We start from the raw sequence: 22421 nt of genomic DNA on the forward strand, positions 1-22421 counted from the left end.
TGAGAAGAGGCACTTGGGTCAACTGATGGTCAGCTTTGTGGGACAAAAAAAAGAACCTCCCCCAAAGAAATATAGGAAGTAACAGTATTTTGCATTTAATCTTTCTGTTCTAGTAAAATTTAAAGAGACAACAATTCACAATAGCATCTGTTTGTTGTTACTTGAGACTTTGGAGTTTTAACAGTTACAGCTGATAAACCACCAAAGGAAACAGACTTGAATGAGTACTTAGTTAGTCTCTGTTCTTTCAGTTGCTGCTTTTTCCTTATAATAACATGGATTACTTTTTTAAGTGTTTGCTTCATGACCCAAATAGATTGATGTTGTTCATTGGAGGATATCTTCTGTTGTTGTTCACTGGTGGGTATTGTAACCTTTTCAGCTGTTCTCTTTTTTGTTCCTCAGCTTTTAGAAACCAAATCAACAGACAGGAAACAAACGTTGTTGCACTATATCTCCAATATTGTGAAAGAAAAGTATGCACAGGTGTCACTTTTTTACAATGAACTGCACTACATCGAAAAGGCTGCAGCAGGTATGTTCATTTACTCTGTGCAATGGGATGTCTTCACCTTATCTAATATAGTAACATTCATTTGCTTGAACGTACACTGTTTGTGGAAGTGTTTTAGAAGGAGTCAAGAAGAAAAGAGTTGTATGTATCTGCATATTGTTTGTGACCTCGCTCTTCACAGTTTTCCATTTTTATGTTTTGCAAACTGCATCATTTCATGGCCTGAACATTGTCCAAGACATGCAGAACAACACCATAAAGTTATATGTCCCATCATTTGCTGTTCAGCAGAATTCTGCACCATAACAGTAGGAAAATGGTAGCAGAGTTGAACATAACAGTAGGAAAATGGTAGCAGAGTTGAAAATGTGCCCATAGAATATTTTTGTAGCAGCAATGTAGGATTTATTGATTATTGTGTATTCCTTTGAGATGTACAGCTTATTTACTAAAAAGCAACTTTGGAGTTTACACAGGCCAGTTCTCTGTACGTTACAATGAAAACTGCAACAGCTACTGTAAATAAAAAATGTAAGCCAGTTGCAGCTGTTTTTTGTGTCCACAAAACTGGCCCAGTTGCTCCATTTCCTGCACCCATTTGATCCAGTGGGGTGAGAGACTTCTAGCCCACTCATTCCCAGATGGAGATGACAGTCAGGAAAAAGGGAGAAGATCAGTCCACATATCATGTAGACCGCCCTGTCCCCACACCCTTGGCAGCCTGCAAGCCCCATTACAACTGCCCTGGGAGATGCATGTGTGCTTTTGTGCATGCTCAACCTTCTGACCAAGCAATACACTGCTTGCAGCATGGTCAAGCTAGGCTGCTCAATGCTTTTGGCAATTAACCTGTACTCTTGCAGGTGTCAGCAATGCATTGAGCCATGCTACCACCATTCCCCAGGATAGGAGAGACAGTATCATTAACTCACTCATACCCTCTACCACCTGGTCGCTCCATTACCTGTATCTCTAGTTCATCATGAGTCTTTTGCCATGTAATCAGGGCTTTACCCCTCAGTCCTATAAAGCCTGGGTCAAGCTGGTTAAAACATTCAAGATAACATAGGTTATGCATGACTTGGACAATGTTCAGACTAGTTAGGACAGTGTAAGGAAGGGACTGTTCTAGACCGGAATATGTGGGTTAAGATATGCTATATGGGCCAGCCCATTTGTTCACAGGGACAATGCCTGCACTCTTTATTTGGTTTTTGTGTTAGTCACAACTCACACTGTTACTTCCTGAATTGGTAAGATGAGTACAGTGTTTTAAAACAAAGGCAGAAATCATTATATGAAGAACAGGAATAAAATATGCTGCAACACTGCATAAATTAACTTGTAAGTAGTCTCATTTTGGGCAAGAGAGGTTTTGCTGTTATTCATATATGATTGTAGACAGTTAAGGATTCTTCCAGTCTAATTTTCCCAGATGTTTACAGTCTTAATATCTTGATAAAAAGAACTGATCACATTCCTAATTCGGGGTGCAGTTAAAATTTCACAAGGTCCATATTGTTTCATTCTTGACTGTTAGTGGTTGGTGTTTCATTAAGGATAGTATGAAATATTAGATCCTGCTTAAAGATACCTTACGAGGTTTATGAAATGTGTCAGTCGTCATTCACAGAAACCTGATCGGAGCTGCTGTACCTGATTCCAAATTAAGATAGTACATGGTATAATATGCAGACTTCTTAAACATTGCAGCGCTGAATATTCAACAAGAAACAGCAGTTCAGCTGCTTTGCCTGGAATAAGGATATAAGTCCACACTGAAAGCATTTAGTAACTTAAAGTTTTTTTTTTTTCTTTTAAGTATTTTATTACAATTTTTGACAGGTAGTAACAGTAATTAATAGAATGAGACATTAATATAGTATACTATTAAGTAAAGCTTGTAATGTAGAAAAAAAACTAGAATAAAACTATGTATGATATATACAATGAACCTGTGATCAAAATTATAGAAAGTAATTCAAAACAAAATTTAAAATTCTGGAAATTAATACATAATTTAACTAGATGAAAAAAGTGAGCTAGAATGGCCATAACCTTCAACAAAGAATTGTTTTTTTAGTTTGTTGGGGTAGATTATTCTCTCCTTTATTGTAGTTTCTTTGATTGCTGTGTCTTTTAGCAGATGTACAAAGACTTCAAACTTTGTTTCAATCGGAGTCTACAAGTTGCTCGTTACAATTTTTCTAGCCACCACACATACTGTCCAAGTTAGATACAAGTAGTCTATTTTTATATATGTTGTGCCTAGACTATTAAAGAGAACAATTTCTTTCTGCAAAATGAAAGTATCATTCTACAAAGTCTTAAAAAATTCTTGGACTTTTGACCAAAAATTTTGTACCATATTACAGTCATAAAACATATGTGCTCAACTAGCCTTTAAATGATTTTTACATCTTCAACATTCAATATTAGTTTCCTTTTTCATTATAGCGAGTCTTTCATGGGTTATAAATGCTCTAAACAAAATTTCCAATTAAAAATCCTCCAGTAAAGTATCCAAGAACAGTTTTAATAGAAGAAAGAATATATTTTTTATTTTGTTCAGAAAAATCTACAAAATGCTCTTTTGTGAAAAAAAATTCAAAAATTTCTCACTCAAATAGTAATAATCTTTGACTATTAGTCAGTGTAATTTAGAAATTAAATTATCAATTACTCTAGAATTGTAGACCATTTCACATAAAATTTGTATCCATTCTGGAATCACTATACAACTTGAAATGACTGAAGGGGAGAATCGGGTTTGGATTGAAGTTAAACTCCTGACAAATGGTATCCACTGACTTGACTATATTTCCTTCGATGCATTGTGTACCATAATAAAAACCTTGATTTTTCCATGAGTTAAAATTTGCATAGATATGTTGTTTGTATGTTTTTTTTTACAGGAGAAAAAGGAATAATAGACTCAAACCAGAATTTATATTTCACACTTGAGAATATTATTTTCTTAAATATTTTTAGTATTGAGTTTATGTAGTTAGAATTAGTTGGGGAGTATGACTGTGACTGAAAATATTTACAAATATGAAACCAAAAAGGAGTATATAAATTAAAATCTGTTGTGTCCAATAAGCTTAAAATTTTAGTGTTGAATAAGTGTAAATGTAACATTTTCCATTTAGATTTATAATTATTATCTAACCAATTCAAGATCATCTTAATAACTGTTGCTTTAGAATACGTTGCTGTATTTGGAAAAATTATTCCCCATTACACTTGATGATTTATACTCAATCTAGGTTTGTTTGGATACCAAAGAAACTTTAATAGTAATGTATTTAATTTGTTTCTTATTAGGTGGCAAAATAAGAGATTAAGTTATATAGTAACTTAAAGTTAGCACTACTCTGAGAAAGTCAGTGAAAAAGAAAACAGTGACTTTATTTCTAGAGACATTCTAAGAAGCTAGTGACTGGCAACATTATCATTATAAGGTAATGCTGAACTAAAAGTGTATTGTAGGCTCAAGAGAGAGATATAGACATAGAGGAAATGGAAAACAAAATTATATCATTATGGCAACCTATAGTAAACAAGAAAACACTTAGAATGATGCTGAGGGATTAAGGTCTGCACAGACAGTAAGGATGTGATGACATTATTTTCAGTTTCTGATGTCTTTCTTAAACATCCTTATTAAACATGATATTTTTAAAACATGATCTAAGTACATACAGTATTAGAAAAAACAAACCATAATTGCATTTCCTTTGTTATTTTCTTGCAGTATATATTTCAGTAATTTTCATTCAATCCACCATTACATAAATTGCTCGTTGCTGCCTTTCCTTATATTTTACTCTACCTCCAGATTACTATTTTGCATGGACTCTTCTAGGAATTCCATTTATTTCTATATGATTTTCTCCTTCCCTTTTCTAAAGACCTCACTATTCAGTACTTCAGCTGGTTTAGATTTTGAATTCATTTTTTTAGTAATTACTTTTTTTGCATTCAATAGTTTTAAACTTAATAAAGCCTAATTATGCCAGGAATATGTGCTGTTGATGGTCTGATGAAGCGAGTAGTAAAAGCACTTACCGAGTGTGCACAATAAAGAATTTTTGTTTTATTTTACACTGAAGTGAGTACTGGCATTTACTGGAGTACATGGTTGCCTCTGCTGCTTGCTGTGTTTTGGAATATACTTTCTACTTCTTTCTAGCAGCAAGGCATTTGCTCTGTGGAGTGTTGCGCTCTTCGTTGTTTTTTTTTTTCATTTTATATATATATATATATATATATATATATATATATATATATATATATATACACACATATACACACACATACACATAGACATATTTGTATATGTGTGTGTGTGTGTGTGTGTGTGTGTGTGTGTGTGTGTGTGTGTGTGTGTGTGTTTATACACACATGCACAGTGGATATAAAAAGTTTACACACCCCTGTTAAAATGCCAGGTTTTTGTGATATAAAAAAATGAGACCTCAGTAAATCATTTCAAAATTTTTTGCACCTTTAATGTGACCTATAACCAGTACAATTCAATTGAAAAACAAACAAATCTGTTAGGGGAAAAATATAAAAAATAAAAAAACTTATAATACGCTGGTTGCATAACTGCGCACTCCCTTAAACTAATACTTTGTTGTGTGTGCACACCCTTAAACTAATGCTTTGTTGAAGCACCTTTTGATTTAATTATAGCATTCAGTGTTCTCGGGTACACACCTGCCATCAATTAAAGAGACTCTGATTAACCCCAAATAAAGTTCAGCTGTCCTAGTAGGATTTTTCTGACATTTACTCAGTTGCCTGCTACAGCAGAAGCCATGGTTCGCAGAGAGCTTACAAAGCATCAAAGGGATCTCATTGTTGAAGGGTATCAGTCAGGAGAAGGGTACAAAAAACTTTCCACAGCATTGGATATACCATGGATCCCAGAGAAGACAGTCATCAAAAAGTGGAGAAAATATGGGACAACAGTGACATTGCAAAGAACTGGACGTCCCTCCAAAATTGATAAAAAGACAAGATGAAAACTGGTCACGGAGGCTACCAAGAGACCTACAACAACACTGAAGGAGCTGCAGAAATTTTTGGCAGGTAATGGTTGTGTACTACATGTGACAACAATCTCCAGTATTCTCCATATATCTGGACTATGGGGTAGGGTTGCAAGACGGAAGCCTTTTCTTACACAGAAAAACATCCAGGCCCTGCTAAAATTTGGAAAACAATACATCAAGTCTCCCTAAAGCATGTGGAAAAATGTGTTATGGTCTGATGAGACCAAGGTTGAACTTTTTGGCCACAATTCCAAAAGGTACATTTGGCGCAAAAACAATACTTCACATCACCAAAAGAACACCATCCCCACAGTGAAGCATGGAGGTGGCAGTATCATGCTTTGGGGTTGCTTTTTCTCAGCTGGAACTGGGGCTATAGTCAAGGTGGAGGGGATTATGAACAGTTCCAAATACCAGTCACTTTTGGCCCAAAACCTTCAGGCATCTGCTAGAAACCTTTCAACATGACAATAGCCCCAAGCATACATCCAAATCAACAAAAGAATGGCTTCACCAGAAGAAAATTAAAGTTTTGGAATGGCCCAGACGTAAATCCAATAGAAAATATGTGGGGTGACCTGAAGAGCCCTTGCAATCTGACAGATTTGGAGTGCTTTGGCAAGAAAGAATGGGCAAATATTACCAAGTCAAGATGTGCCATGCTGCTAGACTCCTACCCAAGAAGACTGAATGCTGCAATTAAATCAAAAGGTGCTTCAACAAAGTATTAGTTTAAGGGTGTGCACACACAAAAGTATTAGTTTAAGGGTGTGCACATTTATGCAATCAGCGTATTGTATGTTTTTTATTTTTTTATATTTTCCCCTAACAGATTTGTTTGTTTTTCAATTGAATTGTACAGGTTTTAGGTCACATTAATAGCGGGAAAAGTTTTGAAATGATTTATTGTGGTCTCATTTTTTATATCACAAAAAACTGACATTTTAACAGGGGTGTGTACACTTTTTATATCCACTGTATAAATATATATATATATATATATATATATATATATATATATATATATATATATATATATATATATATATATATATATATATATATATATATATATATACATATGTTATACTTCAGAATCTCAAATTACTGAAATGCATTTCTGGTGCATCACGTGTAGTGTTATGGTGCCTGAAGTTGCAGGTGAGTGAGTGTTTGTGTTTGTTTTTGCATGTTGTATGTGTGGGTAAGGGTAGAGAGTTGTAAGTGTGAGTGTTGGATTTGTTGGTGTTTGTGTATGTGTGATGTGTATTTGTGTGCGAGCGAGTGGAGGATGGCATGAAGTGAGTTTTTTTTTATGTTATGTGCGACCTCGGAGTTGGTATATATAAGTAGGGGGAGTGTGGGGGGCACAGCCCCCTACATGGAGGGTACAGGGGGGCTTGCCCCCCATCTTATCTGTAGTGTAGGGTTGTGTGATTTGTGTGCTGTGGGTGGAATGGTGTGTGTATGTGGTGTGTGGTGTGTGTATGTTCGTGATTGTGTGATTCGGGATTCTGGGTTTCGGTTTTGTGAATGGTTCAACTTTATAGTCTCCGGTTACTGAAATTCGGGATTTCAGTAATTCGAGATTATGAAGTGAAACTATATATCTATATCTATATATATATATATATATATATATATATATATATATATATATATATATATATATATATATATAAACACAGTAGACCATTTAAGGTGTGTGATAAAAATGATTGTCAACTGTACCGTGTGAATATTTTTATTACCACCCTAATGATATCATTCAAGTTTTTTTTTATTTAACATTTGTTTACTGGGAAAGTCCAACTGGGACAGAGCCCATTTTCAGTGGAGACCCAGGCAGAAAAGCTGCAGACGCATGTCTTTGGAATTTGGGATGAAACTGGAGCACCCAGGGGAAACCTACGCAAATGCAGATGGGACATGCAGATTCCACACAGAAGGCACCCCAGCCAAGAATTAAACTGGAGGACCTCTTGTTGTGAGGCGACAACGCTAACTGCTGCACCACTATGCCCAACATTTGAGCAGCATAATTCTACTGTAATGCATCTCCATTTGCACCAACATAAAAAATGAAATTTCATAAGTTGAACATTCATAGTAAATGAGGTTAGTAAGAGAAAGACGATGTTACAACAGTACCCTTCTCTGAACCAGAATGTATCATTAAACAAGAAGCTACAGTTACAAAGATGGAGAAGATGGAGGACTCCAGCATTTCTTGTCTGGGAAAACATAAGTTCATAGGTAGGTACTAGGCTATCTGCCCGAGGGCATTTATAAGCCAAGCCAGAGTGTGTTGGCTTTCGCCGCCCCATTGATTAATTAACTGAGCCTCTGTCAAGCAGAGCCAATGAAGTGAATCCAGGGGTGTATTTTCTGTTACCCATCCACTCATCAAGGTTTCTCTTGAAGAGTGTTAGTGAGGGGCTCTGCCTATTGTAGATAGGAATTTTGTTCCAAAGCATGGGGAGTCTCTGTGACAGGAATCTATCCCTCCAGCATGTTCTATTTATTGTTGTGGCAAGGTTTAGCTCACTAGAGTGAGTGGCTCGCAGTGACTTGGATTTCTTTAGGTGGAGCATGTCCATCAATTCTTACTTGGACATGGCTTTGTAAGTCAGACAGAGATCACCTCTGAGTAAGCGATATGCCACTGAGTACAGCCGGAGTTTTCAGTTGGCCTGCATAGGGCATATGTTTGAGGCCAGTAATCCTCTTGGTGAGGTACTTTTGTGGTCTTTCCAGCTGTTGGAAGTGTCCTGTGAGGTACATCCCAAATGGGGCATTGTACTCTATGATGGGTCTGATGAGTGACGAGTAGAGGGGCACTATAACCTCTTTATTTCTAGTTGCAAACCCTTTAGTAATTAAATGGGTCACATAGAAGGATTTCCTAACTGCTTTGGCAATATGCTTGTCAAAGGAGAGATTACTATCTACCTGGGTCCCCAGATCTCTTATTACCTGTTCTGTATTAAGGGGGCTGCCACCTTGTTGGTAATTCGTGGGTGTTTTGTTTTTCCCAAATGGGATGACTATGCATTTTTTTGGCATTTAGCTTGAGGCCATGGCTTTGACACAAGGTGTCCATCTCAGCAAGGCCTTTTTGGAGGATGTCTGTGTCAGCCGGAGAGTCAGTTATGGCTCCCAGTTTGCAGTCATCAGCAAACTTGGTTAACCATAGTCCTCCTGTGTTTGCCTGTACTTCTGAGAAGTATATGCCGAACAGTAGGGGTCCCAGGACCAAGCCTTGTGGGACACCACTTGTGACTGGTTTAGAGTTGGACCTGGAGCCTGCTATTCTTACCGCATGAGTTCTGTCTGTAAGCCAGTTGGCAATCCATCTTGTGACGTAGGGGTTTATGTTCAAGCTGGTGAGTTTTTCTATAATACCTGAGTGAGGAATGGTGTTGAACGCCTTGGCGAGGTCAATGTAGGCTGTGTGAACCACCTTTCCCTCGTCTATGGCCTTGGTGACTGTCTCAAAGAAGTCAACCAGTTTTAATAGGCATGATCTGCCCTTATCAAAGCCTAACTGGGTTAGGTCAAGTGTTTGGAGGTTCCCAATGTCTTTGTTAATGAGTTCCATGATGATGCGCTCCATAGCCTTGCAGACCAGGCTAGTCAGGCTTATGGGGTGATAGTTACCAGGGTCAGTTGTGGCCCCTCCTTTGTGGAGCGGAATAACCATTGCTGTACGCCATTCTATGGGCATGTATCCTGTGGAGAGGTTGAGGTCGAACAGCATGTTTGGGGTGGGGGTTAGTTTGTTCTGTAGTTCGAGCAAGATGCAGCCTGGGACACCATCTGGCCCCATTGATGCTGTGTTTTTGGCTTTTGAAAGGGCTGTTTTCACCTGTGCGTCTGTAATTTCCGGGACACTACACTTTTCTGGTATTGTTGTGGGGGGGGTGAAGTTTGCACTGAATCTGTCCGCCAGGATGTTGGCAATATCAGTAGGTTCAGTATATTTTGTGCTATTTTGCACTAGCTTAGAGCATATCTGTGAGCTGCCACTTAGATTCTTGACAAAGCTAAAGAAGGCTTTGTGGTTATCTTTCAAATCCTTGGCTATTTTTCTTTCGAAGTTAGCCTTGGATGATTTTATGAGGGACCTTAGTTTCTTACTGATACTGACCAGGGATGTCTTTCCTTCTTGGGATTTGCTTTTTTTTCTGAACTAGTTTCCTCCTTTTATTGTATAACCTGTTTATGGCAGGGGTCAACCAGATTGGTTTCCTTCTCTTAGGGGAGTGAGTCTTGGTTTTGCTAGAGATGGCACAATCCATGCATCCTTGTAGGTGCTCATAGAGTGCATTTGTAAAGGATTCTGCATCTTGGGCGGTGTTATCCTTTAGAGTGGGGGCTGTGAATCTTACCACCTCTGTCTTAAGTAAGGTGATTTGCTTTAGAAAAGTTTTTCACTGTGGTTTCCTTGGTTGGGGTGGTGGTGGTGGAGTGCGGACATCCAGAGTGATTAGTTTATGGTCTGATCTAACCTGTGACAGGTTGACCTCCGGTGCAGAACACCTGTAGCTCATGTTGGTGATGACCAGGTCCAATATGTTTTCACCTCTGGCAGAGGAGTTTACCAGCTGATCCAGGGCATTTGAGTTGATAAATTCCAGGAAGCGCTGAGCCTGGGAGTTTGTACTCAAGTAGTTTTCCCAGTTAATGGTAGGGTAATTGAAATTACCCAGTATCAGGGTGTTCGGTAGGACCTTCATGTTTTCCAGTGTCTCCAGAAAGGCAGACTGGTGGTTCTGGGTCATGGAGGGTGATCTGTAGCAGGCCACAATTTGCATTGCAGATTTGCCCGATGTTAGTTGCACATGGATGATCTCAGAGGTATCATGATGTGCCACTAACCTGGAGGTGTAGGTATCCTTGATGAATATGGCTACACCCCCTCCTTTTGTGTTTCGGTCCGTGTTCTGTGGCTGAAATGTGTTGTATGAGTTGTAGCCTGGTAGTGCTGGAGTGCTCTCTGGAGCCTTGAACAAGGTTTCAGTTTCTGCACAGATGTCGACGTTCTCCATACTGAGGACTGCTTCCAGCGCATGCATTTTGAGATTTAAACTCCTGGCGTTGAGTAGCATAACCCTCATTTTTTTATTTATGCTCTTTATGGAGGTGGGTTTGACTTTTGAGCCTTGCCTAAAAAAGTCACTATGGGGGCAGCAAAAGCCTTGGCCAGTATTCGAAAGCCTAGGGGTGACAGGTGCAAGCCGTCCCTTGCAAAGCAATGTGGCTTGTAGAGCATGTCATCCCAGGCTGACAGACACTGGATCCCCTTTGAATGACACCAGAAGCTTAGCCAATTGTTGAAATTGATAATTTTTTTCTTTATACTGAGGTATCATTCTTGGTGAGGGCATGATGCTACTCAGGGTCAGGGTCATACCCGCCTGGGCTACATAATCAGAGAGCTTTTCCATGTCTCTTTTCATGTAGTCCAGTAGAGCTCTTCCATGTCTCTTTTCATGTAGTCCAGTAAGGTAAGTCTCAGGTCATTCACACCAACATGAACAACGACAGAGTCATATTTGTACTTGTTCTGGAGTGACCTGAGTGCTTGTGTTATGTGGCGGATACTGGCTCCCGACAGGCAGCTAACAGTAACCTTCTCCTTGTCTAGCCTAGTGAATAGGACGTCAGTGTGCCTGACTATAGAGTCACATATTACTAGTGTGTTAGGTATGTTATTTTGCCTTAAGGGCTGTGATTGTGCGACACATTGATTTTTTGTTTTATGTGTTGTCTGGTTTGTGACGGGAGGTGGAGGTTTTTTTGGGTATCTGCTTTGGAGCTCTCAGATGCTTTTGCAGGATTTTATTTAGAGCTTCCGAGTATGATTTAGTGTATTTGTGTATTTTTTGCTAGTGCTAGTTTAGTAGGTCTATGTGGGGCTGGAGGTGTGGTGCAAGTGTTAACCTTCTCCTCATAACTGTCTGTTCCAGTCTTGGGTGGAGAGACTTTAGCCTCCAGTTTGGCTGTATAATTGCATCTCTTGCATATGTTAGTGTTTTGTGGTAGGAGGAGAGGGTTGTCTGTGTACATGAGGCAGTTGTAACATTGGTTCACCAGCTGGACTGGAGAGTACACCTGAATTTGCCCTTTGGTCATGCCTGAATAGTAGGGTGAGCTGCTTAGTCACTTGGTTGGTAAGGGGTGGATAAAGAGCCTTGCCCTGCTGGTCAATCAAGTGTCAGGGTATATTAGTGCTTGCTATTAGGTTTGAGCAAGTGCTGGACTGTAGGATGCTTTTTGAGTGCTTAGGTTGAGAGACTAGTTTCAAGGGAAAAACTGAAGAGGAGTCTTAGTGGAGCCGGGAATAATTTAACCATAGCTAACTGGTGCTGCCTGGCACGCATAAACGTGCAAATGTGGTTTTTAAACTACTAACTTCTGGGCTGGAACCACTCCTCCTGAGACAGATGGCTGCTCAAAGTTCCCCTCTCTCACAGGTGAATAGAGAAACTTCCCTCTATCCAAGTAAGGTATGGGCAGCTCAGAAACTTGTAACACAGCCCTGAATTCAGCACTAGCCTGAAAACTGGACTATACTAACTTAGAAGGGTGGGAAACAAGGAATGATTTTTTTTTGTTTGTTTTGTTTTTTTGAAAAGATAAGGCAAAAACAATAAAAAGTACACTTAAAACAGCTTTAAATTACTACAAGTTGTTTTTTTTTTCTTTTTGAGGGAACAGAGCAGGATTAAGAGGCTACAGGGGTTGTCCTTCCCAAATGCTCTCTTTGTACATGGTAGGGGTGCCTGAAATCAGAACATGATTTTACTGCACTCAGTTGAGTGAGCAAATTAGATGGGCCCAGAAGGAGTATCCAAATACAAATTTACAAGAGGGGCGGGCAGCTTCAAAGCCACCAGGATTGCCACCATAACAAGAACAGGGACGGTGGGTGGGAAACACAGTGGAGACAACAAGGGACAGAAACAATACAGCACCACTATAAATAATAAGCAAATGTATAAATGATGTGGACATCCTACAGAAGGGCCTCACTGAGCCAGATGCCTGGTGTCAGAGCCATGGCCTCAAGCTTAATGCCAAAAAGTGTAGTGTCATCCCCTTTGGTAAAAACTCTGTACCCATGAACTACCACATAGGCAGCAATCTACTCAACACCAAATGTGTGATTAGAGACCTTGGGACCCAGGTGGACAGTAGTCTCTCCTTTGATAGTCACATAGCCACAGTAGTCAGGAAGTCCTTCTACATGGCACATCTCATCATAAAAGGGTTCTCATCCAGGAAAAAAGAGGTCATTGTTCCCCTCTACTCGACACTCATTAGACCCATTATAGAGTACAATGCCCCTTTTGGAATGTACCTTACAAGACATGTGCAGCAACTGAAAAGGCCACAGAAGTACCTCACAAAGAGGATTACTGGCCTCAAACAAATGCCCTACACTGACCGCCTCAAAGAATTCCAGCTTTACTCCGTAGCATATCTCCTACTTCGAGGTGATCTCTGCCTAACATATAAAGCTATGTCAAACCCAGAGCTGTTGGACATGCTACACCTAAAGAAATCCCAATCACTCTGAGCTACACAAGCTAGGAACCTAAACCTTGTCACCACAATAAACAGGACATGCTGGAGGGATAGATTCCTGTCCCAGAGACTTCCCATACTCTGGAACAGGCTACCCATCTATGTCAAGCAAAGTTCTTCATTAAGACTCTTCAAGAAAAATCTTGATGAGTGGATGGGAAATAGGAAATACACCCCAGGGATCACTTCTGTGTCTCTGCTCAACAGTGGCACAGGAAAATAACTTTATTGGGTGGTGTAAGCCAGGGAACCTTGTTGGCTAGGCTTACGTAGGCCCTTGGGCCGATAGCCTCGTACCTACCTATGAACCTATGAATACAGCACAGTGCAAATTAAGTTGCAAAAAGTGTACTTATCAGTTTGGGATACATTACGACTCTGCTCAAAGCAAATCTATCACCTTTCCAACAGTTCACAGAAATGCAGTCTGTATTTGAATTACAGCAATGAAAATACACCTCAGGCAATGACTAACAGCTAGGATGTGGACTGGCTCAACAACCCCCTACTTGATACTAGCTTCTGAGCTACCCTGAGAAAAAAACACAGTGGAGACAACAAGGGACAGAAACAATACAGCACCACTATAAATAATAAGAAAATGTATAAATGCAGCACAGTACAAATTAAGTTGCAAAAAGTGTACTTATCAGTTTGGAATAGATTCCAACTCTGCTCACAGCAAATCTATCAGCTTTCCACCAGCTCATAAGTGTAAAGGTAGTGCTGTCAGACTTAATGCCACTCTTTGGTAGAAAAAATGGCTACCAACCTTTTCCAGATAGCTATGACAATGCCTAATCATATACATAAACTGATGATATTCTTGTGTAGAAAAAGAGCTAAATATTTACTGGTAGGCTAGGGTAAATCCCATCATCTACAGACCTGCCTTAACAAGGTAATTTTTTGAAAAGGTGTAAATTAGTCAGTAAGTAGTTCCTGAAAATAGAAAAGCAGACCTTTAATTGTGGCAGTTGCAGCAGAGAAGATGCTGGCAAGTGAGTTAAGAATTTAAGTATGGTAGGAGCTGACATAGACTGTGTTAAATCAGCTAACTAGTACCAGTGTGTTAAACTGCTTCAACCAGGTGAACTTGTAACAGGTTTCTCTGCTGTGCCGGTGTCTAAATAAAACAAATGTTATCCACAGGGATTGAGCTTGACATATCTATGTGGTCCATTCTCGTTACAGTCTCGGAGGCTGTCTCAGTGGTGATCGTAGTGATCTTAACTGTACTGCTGAAACTAACAACTGCCTCTGTGTGAAGGCATCAGTTCATAGATGTGCCCTTAAGGAACCTCCTCTTTGCAGAAGTAACATTAAAGAAATAATATAAAAAGACACAAGTTTCCACTATTTTATTGAATGTTTCACCACAGTAAGCTTCAAAACATTTAGTAGCCCATCTCTTGCCAGTCACTTCTAAGGGAAATTAAACAGGTAATATGAAGCAAACTGGCAACAAATACCCCAAGTAATATTCATCTCTGGGTCCCAGGCCAGTACAGCAGGCAGTGCTGCAAACCCAAGCTGCTCGCCTGTCTTGGTATTGATTTTTGATTCAACTTGTGCCCCTTCCCCCATCCCCCATCCCACAACTCTGGGCTGTATCCAGCTCACTGTTAGAGCCTGGCAAAGAATGGCTAATAAGAAATGAGGGCTGTCTTCAGAACCATGGTATCTGCTTACTTTGCTTCTCTTCTTCAGTGGTTTACTAACGATAGCAGTTCACTCAGTATTACCAGCATGTCGGTACTTCTTTATATCTGGTCAGTTATTGATCCATACAGATGACAGATGGGCAATTTGGGGCATGAACAAACAAAGGAAGAACTGCAGTGCTAACTTTTGTGCAAATATGCAGTTTATATCTGTAAAAGACCAACTTCCAGTATCCTACTCACTACACTAGAAATTCCAGGAGTCCAAAACAAGATTGGGCTACTGCATTTTTGGACGAACAACTTTAGCAATCCATTGCAGATCATGTCAGTTAAAGATGAGGGTCATGGAGGACCAGCTCATTTACTTTAGAACTCAGAGTAAATCTTGTGAAACTCCTACTCTTTAGGTTACATGTACCCAGATGTGGTGTGCTTTTTTCGAAAAGCTATATGTTTCTTTCAAAGAAGTGGATAATTTTAGAGGCTTTCCGTGGCTTCTAACAGCCTGGGTTGCCAGAATATATAAAGAACTGTGGTGACTTAAGTGTCACTGTCTTGGGTTAGTCTGATCAGTCAGTAATGGTGTTCTCAGCTCAAGGAATTAACTGTATAGCACTGTAATATCACCAAAGATTCCTTTATTGTCCCAGCCTGCTTACTTTGAATCAGTTATATGTAGCTTCTACAGATATATCTGTAACTATGTTTGAGTCTACCCCAGTGTAACAGATGTGATGATGGCAACACATGAATCATCAACTTAAGTGATTAAGGCCATGATACAGAAACAGTTGTCATGTTCATCGTGCATACAGCTGCAGTCATAACAGATGGGGTTCTCCTGCTGTCAGGCGAGTCCTCGGTCGGCCGAATTCCAAAGTCTAGGTCCGGCGTCGGTTGTCGTCGCTTCTTTCCTGACGTCAGTGTGACAGGGGTATAAAGGAACCAGCTGACGCCATTTTCTCCAGTCTTTCTTGCCGTGCGGTGCCCGAAGCAGAAGCAGTTCGCAAGTGCCGGTCGGCCAGCTCCTGAGATTACGAAAATTTGGAAACCGAAGTCTTCTTAAAAGCTAAGTACCCGTTGAAACTTTTCTTGCCTCAGACCGATGCCAGACAAAGTTAATAATTGTATTTCTTGTGGGAAGCAAATACCGCATAAGGATTTCCATTCCCTCTGTATACCTTGTTTAGGCCCAGACCACGACGTCTCGGTCTGTCGCTTTTGTGCTACATTCAACAAACGCACTATTAAGCGTCGGGCGGAGTTCGCCCAGCATTATTTTGGAAAAGCATTTAACTATACTATGTCGTCGGATACTCCGACTCCTGTTTTGTCTAAAAAACACAAAGACAAGGACCGACACACGAGGTCCGCGGCCTCTACCGACACCACGCCAAAGCTGACTACACGTGGTCTGGTTCTCAGCGAGGTGCCTACGCAGCCCCTGATTACCGATGACACTTCTTCGACGGTGTCTCCTGTGCCCGAGGCCGCAGGCTCCTCGGCCCACACCCCGACTACAGATACTGAAGCCACTCTCGACGTTGAAACTCAGAATGTGGACAGGTCCACCTCCACTCAAGGTGTCTTTAGACCTTCCTCTTCTTTCTCCATCAAGGCCTTCACAAAATCTAAAGCAACCATGCACTCTAAGAGACCAGCTACACAGGGCCCATCTCCAGGGCCCATGCCTAAGAAACAGATGCTTAAAATGGCTGAGGATTTAATTACTCTAATCAGAGGTTCTCAGCCCCCACCGGACAAAAGGCCCAGAGTGGAGGAAGATTCCCCCTCCTCTGATCAGGGCTCCATTATTTCAGAGCACTCTGATGATCAGGAACATTCTTACTCCCCTTTTGAAGACTCTGATGCGGAGGAGTCCATCCCTTCTGTATCACCCCCTGAGGATTACTCATTTGGGGAAACTTTGCATACCTTAAGGGAACACTTCCACTGGGAAGGCCAGGATTATTCAGATTCCAAGAAAAGGCTCAGGGAATTTCTTCTGTTACCTCAACACAGGCCTCTGGCTATACCTCCTGTCTTGGACATCCTAGATGATGTTTACTCGGAGGCCTGCCTTAACCCGGACTCTCTACCTCCAGCTCCAGTTAAGCCTGACAGGTACTACAGGGTTCCTGACTCACACCAATTTCTATACAAAAGCCATGCTGCTGACCCAGAAACCATCTCACAGGGCCCCAAGGGAGTTAAGGCCTCCATCGCCAAAAATCCATTGCCTTCCGAGAGAGATTCCAGATCCTTAGAAAGGCGGGGGAAAAAAGGTATATACCTCGGCTACCTTATCCATGAGGGCCTTAAACTGTCAGTTTCATATGCTAAAATATCAACAGTTTTTGTTATCACAATTGAAAAGTAAAATGTCACAACCTGAACAACCAGACTTGAAGGAGTTGCAGGATTTGATGCATAGTGCAGAACAAGTGGGTAAGCATACCTTACAATGTGGTTTTGATGCTCTAGAGGCCTCATGTAGAGCTGCTGTTACAGGATCAGTCATACGTAGGCATGCCTGGCTCAAGGAACAAGCCTTGCCTGATCATGTCAAAGCTAAATTACTAGACGCCCCTCTTCAAAAGGATGTACTATTTGGTGCTAATGCTGAGGAGGTATTAAGGAAAATGGAGGCAAAGGCTAAATCAATGCAAACTGTGAAAGAATTTCTACAGGTTCAACCCCCACGTTTTAGTAGAAATTGGCCTTCCAAAAATTGGTCCTTTCCTGCCACAGACAGACCCCAAAGAGACAGATACAGGCACCCGAGGGGCAGAGGACAATCCCAAGGATCGTATAGAGGCAGACAATGGCAAGCTCCTGCTCAAAGAGGTGGTGAGGACAACTCGCAATCTTTCAGAAAGCAAACCCAATGACTTTCCCCTTTGCATGCCAACCAGGTCTCAAATGGCAGCCTCCTTAGGAGGAAAGCTGGCATTATTTTCAAAAAATTGGCATGTTGTCACAAAGGACAAATGGATCCTGGACATTATAAACAGAGGCTACAAATTCCATTTTCACACCCTTCCAAAAATGAGAGGCATGCCAAACCTGCCACACAATCAAAGGGCAGAGGCACAAAGGCAAATTACAGATCTCATAAACATGAAAGCTATTCAAGAGGTACCTACGCATCTAACAAGGTCAAGATTTTTATTCCAGGCTATTTCTGGTACCAAGGAAGGGAAAAGATTGGAGACCTATTTTGGATCTATCCATCCTAAACACATTTCTACTGCACCAAAATTCAAGATGCTCACTCTACAGCAACTTCTTCCCATGCTGGGCAAGGAGTCTTGGCTGGTAACATTGGACCTCAAGGAGGCATACCTGCATGTCCCAATCAGACAAAATTGCAGAAGGTACCTCAGATTTCTTGCAGGTTCAACCCATTATCAATTCTCTGCATTGCCCTTTGGCTTATCTACTGCCCGGAGTATTCACAAAATGCCTGGCATCAGTAATTGCCTACTGCAGACTTCAAGGGATACAAATATACCCCTATTTGGACGACTGCCTGATCCAAGCGGACAGCAAGCACATTCTTCTGAAACATCTGGCTTATGTAATAATGTTATTGAACTCTCTGGGATACACAGTCAACAAAAAGAAATCAAGGCTAATACCCTCTCGAAGATAATTTTCCTGGGTGCCAATTTGGACACAAACACCCAGATGGCCTACCTCACGCCAGAGAAGCAGGGGCAACTAATTCAATACTTCAGAACACTAGCAAATTGCACCAGGCTGACTGCAAGGAAAATCCTGCAGGCTCTGGGATTCATGGCATCTTGCATCTTACTAATCCCATGTGCAAAGCTGCATATGAGGAAACTACAATGGTACCTGAAAAACATATGGTCTCAACACAGCCACAGTTTGGAAACAATAATACCACTAATTCCATGTCTGCAAAAGGAATTTCTGTGGTGGGCTCAAGCATGTCAAACAAACACAGGTCTTCCATTCAGCAAGCCTCAAGCAAATCAAGTCATCACAACAGACGCCTCGGACTACGCCTGGGGGGCGCACATGACAGATCGGTGCATTCAGGGCAAATGGTCCCAAAAAGAAAAGCACCTTCACATCAATCAAAAAGAAATGCTAGCAGTAATAAATGTTATTATAGCTTTCAAGGACCTTCTACAACCAGGTCAACTATTGATAAGAACGGACAACACCCCAGTTATGTGGTACATAAACAAACAGGGAGGAACACATTCTTACCCCCTATGCAGACTGGCCATGTCACTTTGGAACATGGTCATGGACTTACAAATGGAACTACAAGCACAGTACTTGCCAGGCAAGGAAAACACACTGGCAGACAACCTAAGCAGGAATATGACAGATCCACACGAATGGAAATTGCATCCAAAAGTTTTTACAGAAATAATCCAAGAATGGGGAAGGCCAGACATAGATCTCTTTGCCTCCCACAAGAATCATCAATTGACAAAATTCTGCTCAAGGATCTTCCATCCAAAGGCCTGGAGAGTGGACGCTCTTTCTTTCAGTTGGACATCAATGACAGTTTATGCCTTCCCTCCTCTTCCTCTGCTGCCCAAAGTTCTATTAAAGACCAAAGCAGACAGACCAAAGATGATTCTCATTGCTCCGGACTGGCCAAGGCAACACTGGTACCCACTCCTGAGGAGCCTGACGCATTCCCCACCATGGACCCTGCCTCTAATGCCTCTTCTTCTGACTCAGCACAGTTTCAAAACTCTTCACAGCCAGCTAAAAACACTCAATCTAGCCGCATGGAAGATTCCTTAGCATCACAACAGGCCCTACTTTCCAAGGAGGTGCAGGATGTCATTTTGGAGGCCAGAAGGCCATCAACTAGAAAAGCTTACTCCGCAAAATGGAAACTTTTTTTGTCTGGACTGAGAAGAAGGGCCAGGATCCTGGAAAACTGAATTTACCTCAAATACTACAATATTTGGCTGAACTGCTAAGCAGTGGACTTTCTTTCTCCTCCATCAAAATCCATGCCTCAGCCATTTCTGCAGAATACAACACTGATCCACCTTTATTCTCTCACCCTCTCTTAAGATAGTTCCTCAGAGGGGCTAAGAATTTAAGGCCTCCAAGGAAACAACCAATACCTGCTTGGGATCTTAATTTCGTTCTGGAAAAACTGACCTTGCCTCCCTTTGAGCCAGCTGCCTCATCAGATTTGCAATATTTGTCCTGGAAAACAGACTTCCTTCTGGCTATCACCTCAGCTCGTAGAGTTTCAGAACTACAGGCTCTCATGGCTGTCCAGCCTTTTATCATCTTCCATCAGGACAGAGTTTCCTTACGAAAGCAACCCGTCCTTTATGCCTAAAGTGGTATCCAGGGTAGCTTTAAATCAGGCCATACATTTACCTACTTTTTATCCTAAACCTCAAAACAAAGGGGAGAGATTATTACATTCCTTGGACATCCACAGACAACTGCGTTATTATTTGGACAGAACAAAGCCTTTCAGAAAATCAGAACAGCTCTTTGTGGCCTATCCGGTAGGAGCTCAAGGGAAGCCAATTTCCAAACAGACAATCTCAAAATGGATAGCCCACTGCATATGCTTTTGCTATTCCTTTCATGGCAAAACTGTTCCTACAGGCATTAGAACTCATTCCACCAGGGCCACAGCCACCTCTGCAGCCTTCCTCAGAGGAGTTCCTACCAAGGATATTTTGGAAGCAGCCACTTGGAGTTGCATACCTTCTCCAAGCACTACAACCTACCATTATACTCCAAATCTAGAGCAGGCTTTGCCACTGCAGTCTTGCAGGGCATTTTGGCTCCTCCTAGTTCCACCTAGTGCCTACCACCCCTTTCTTAGCTTTGGGATTCTACCCATCTGTTATGACTGCAGCTGTATGCACGATGAACATAGTACAGTTTTGTACCTACCATAAATGTAGATGTTCGAGTGCTAATACAGCTGCAGTCCAGGTTTCCCTCCCTCCTTCCCCTCTTGGGACAGGCCTATAGGCTAACACATCCTCATACAACCTGATTGGGGTTTTCATTTATGATGTATTTGCTTTTAACTACTGTATTTTTATCATATTGCACTGCATTATCACACAAATTTATGTATTGCCTTCCTTCTGGGGGCACCTGACATCTGGGGCAAGAAAAACTGAAGAAAATGGCGTCGGCTGGTTCCTTTATACCCCTGTCGCACTGACGTCAAGGAAGAAGCGACGACAACCGACGCCGGACCTAGACTTTGGAATTCGGCCGACCGAGGACCCGCCTGACGGCAGGAGAACCCCATCTGTTATGACTGCAGCTGTATTAGCACTTGAACATCTACATTTATGGTAGGTACAAAACTGTACTTTTTCACTCCGTTTTCAGAAGCTGATCCAAGTGCTTATCAACGGTTTTCATGGCTTATCATTTTCACCTTTTGTGCCTCAGATGTTTGGTATTCCTCAACAAAAGCATAGAACCCCAAGAGGATTTTGTACCATGCCACTGAACAGGTATAATGTTTTGGCACAATATGATTTGTTTTCAGTTTCCACACAGAAGTAGAATACCTTATATCTGCATTTCCCTTCAAAACCCTTTTAAGTTATTGGCATCTGTTACCATCTTGGGAACTGTGCAGTTTCCAGATAACTTGGGTAATGTTTAATATGATGGGTGGTACCACTTTAATTTCACAGGTGTAGATTTTAATAGGACAGCATTTTCTAGTAAAAGACCAGGATTTTGTCTGTCATTCCAGACTTTCTAAACACATGTAGTTCCATGATGTAATGGTTAGCAGTCTAGACTCTGAATTCAATGATCTGAGTTCACATTTCAGTGGAACCTGCTGTCCTTTCAGTTTGGGGTGGCACAGTGACACAGCAGATAGCATTGCCACCTCACAGCAAGAAGTTCCCCAGTTCAATTCTTAGCTGAGTTGCCTTCTGTGTGGAGTCTGCATGTCCTCCCTGTGTTCATGTAGGTTTGCTCCAGGTGTTCCGGTTTCCTTCCACATTCCAAAGACATGCAGTAGGTGGATTGGACACTCCAAATTGTCCATAGGTGTGAGTGTGTGGTGTGGATGAACTACCCCCCCCCCCCCCCCCCCCTGGCAGTATAAACCTTGGTTCTAGATGATTGTCACTGTTGAAGTGACTCCCTGACCCCATGTGCAAAAAATGGGAAAAAGAGGTTGTGGATGGATGGATTCCAGACTTTTTAAACAGACTCTAGGAATCATCTGAATAAATTAATGCATCTCTAGGTATTCATTTTAAGATAGATTGGCTGTAAGGAAGCCCTATTCCAGTGGTTATGTACTTCTCATTACAGGCACTAATTGCACTGTACAAAAAGGATAATTAGGAAATCTGAGCAAATCCATGTTTTGGTAAATCTATACTTAACAGGTAACCAGGTCTTGAAGGAACTCCTTTATCAGTGGCTAGTAGCCATTTCCTAGGGACCACTATGTCCTGTTCTCAGAAAGTATGGTGGTGCATGTAACCCTTTAGTGTAGCATGTACACAGTGAGCGTTTGCAGGACAGCTACTCAAAGTTTAGTCCATACTTGTACAAACTACTACATCT

General features: G+C 41.2%; 1 protein-coding gene across 1 annotated transcript in view; it reads left to right on the forward strand.

Annotated features, from left to right (window-relative positions):
- The window catches only part of FMNL2 (formin like 2), a 1741163-nt gene that overhangs the window by 1645369 nt on the left and 73373 nt on the right, over positions 1-22421 (forward strand). Inside the window, exon 21 of the mRNA XM_044074902.1 lies at positions 406-535. Coding sequence (XP_043930837.1) covers positions 406-535 — 130 coding nt within the window. The remainder of the gene's footprint in view (positions 1-405; positions 536-22421) is intronic.

This window comes from Protopterus annectens, chromosome 6.part0 (genome assembly GCF_019279795.1).
Source record: "Protopterus annectens isolate FY-2018-M chromosome 6.part0, PAN1.0, whole genome shotgun sequence".
NCBI classification, from domain to species: domain Eukaryota; kingdom Metazoa; phylum Chordata; order Ceratodontiformes; family Protopteridae; genus Protopterus; species Protopterus annectens.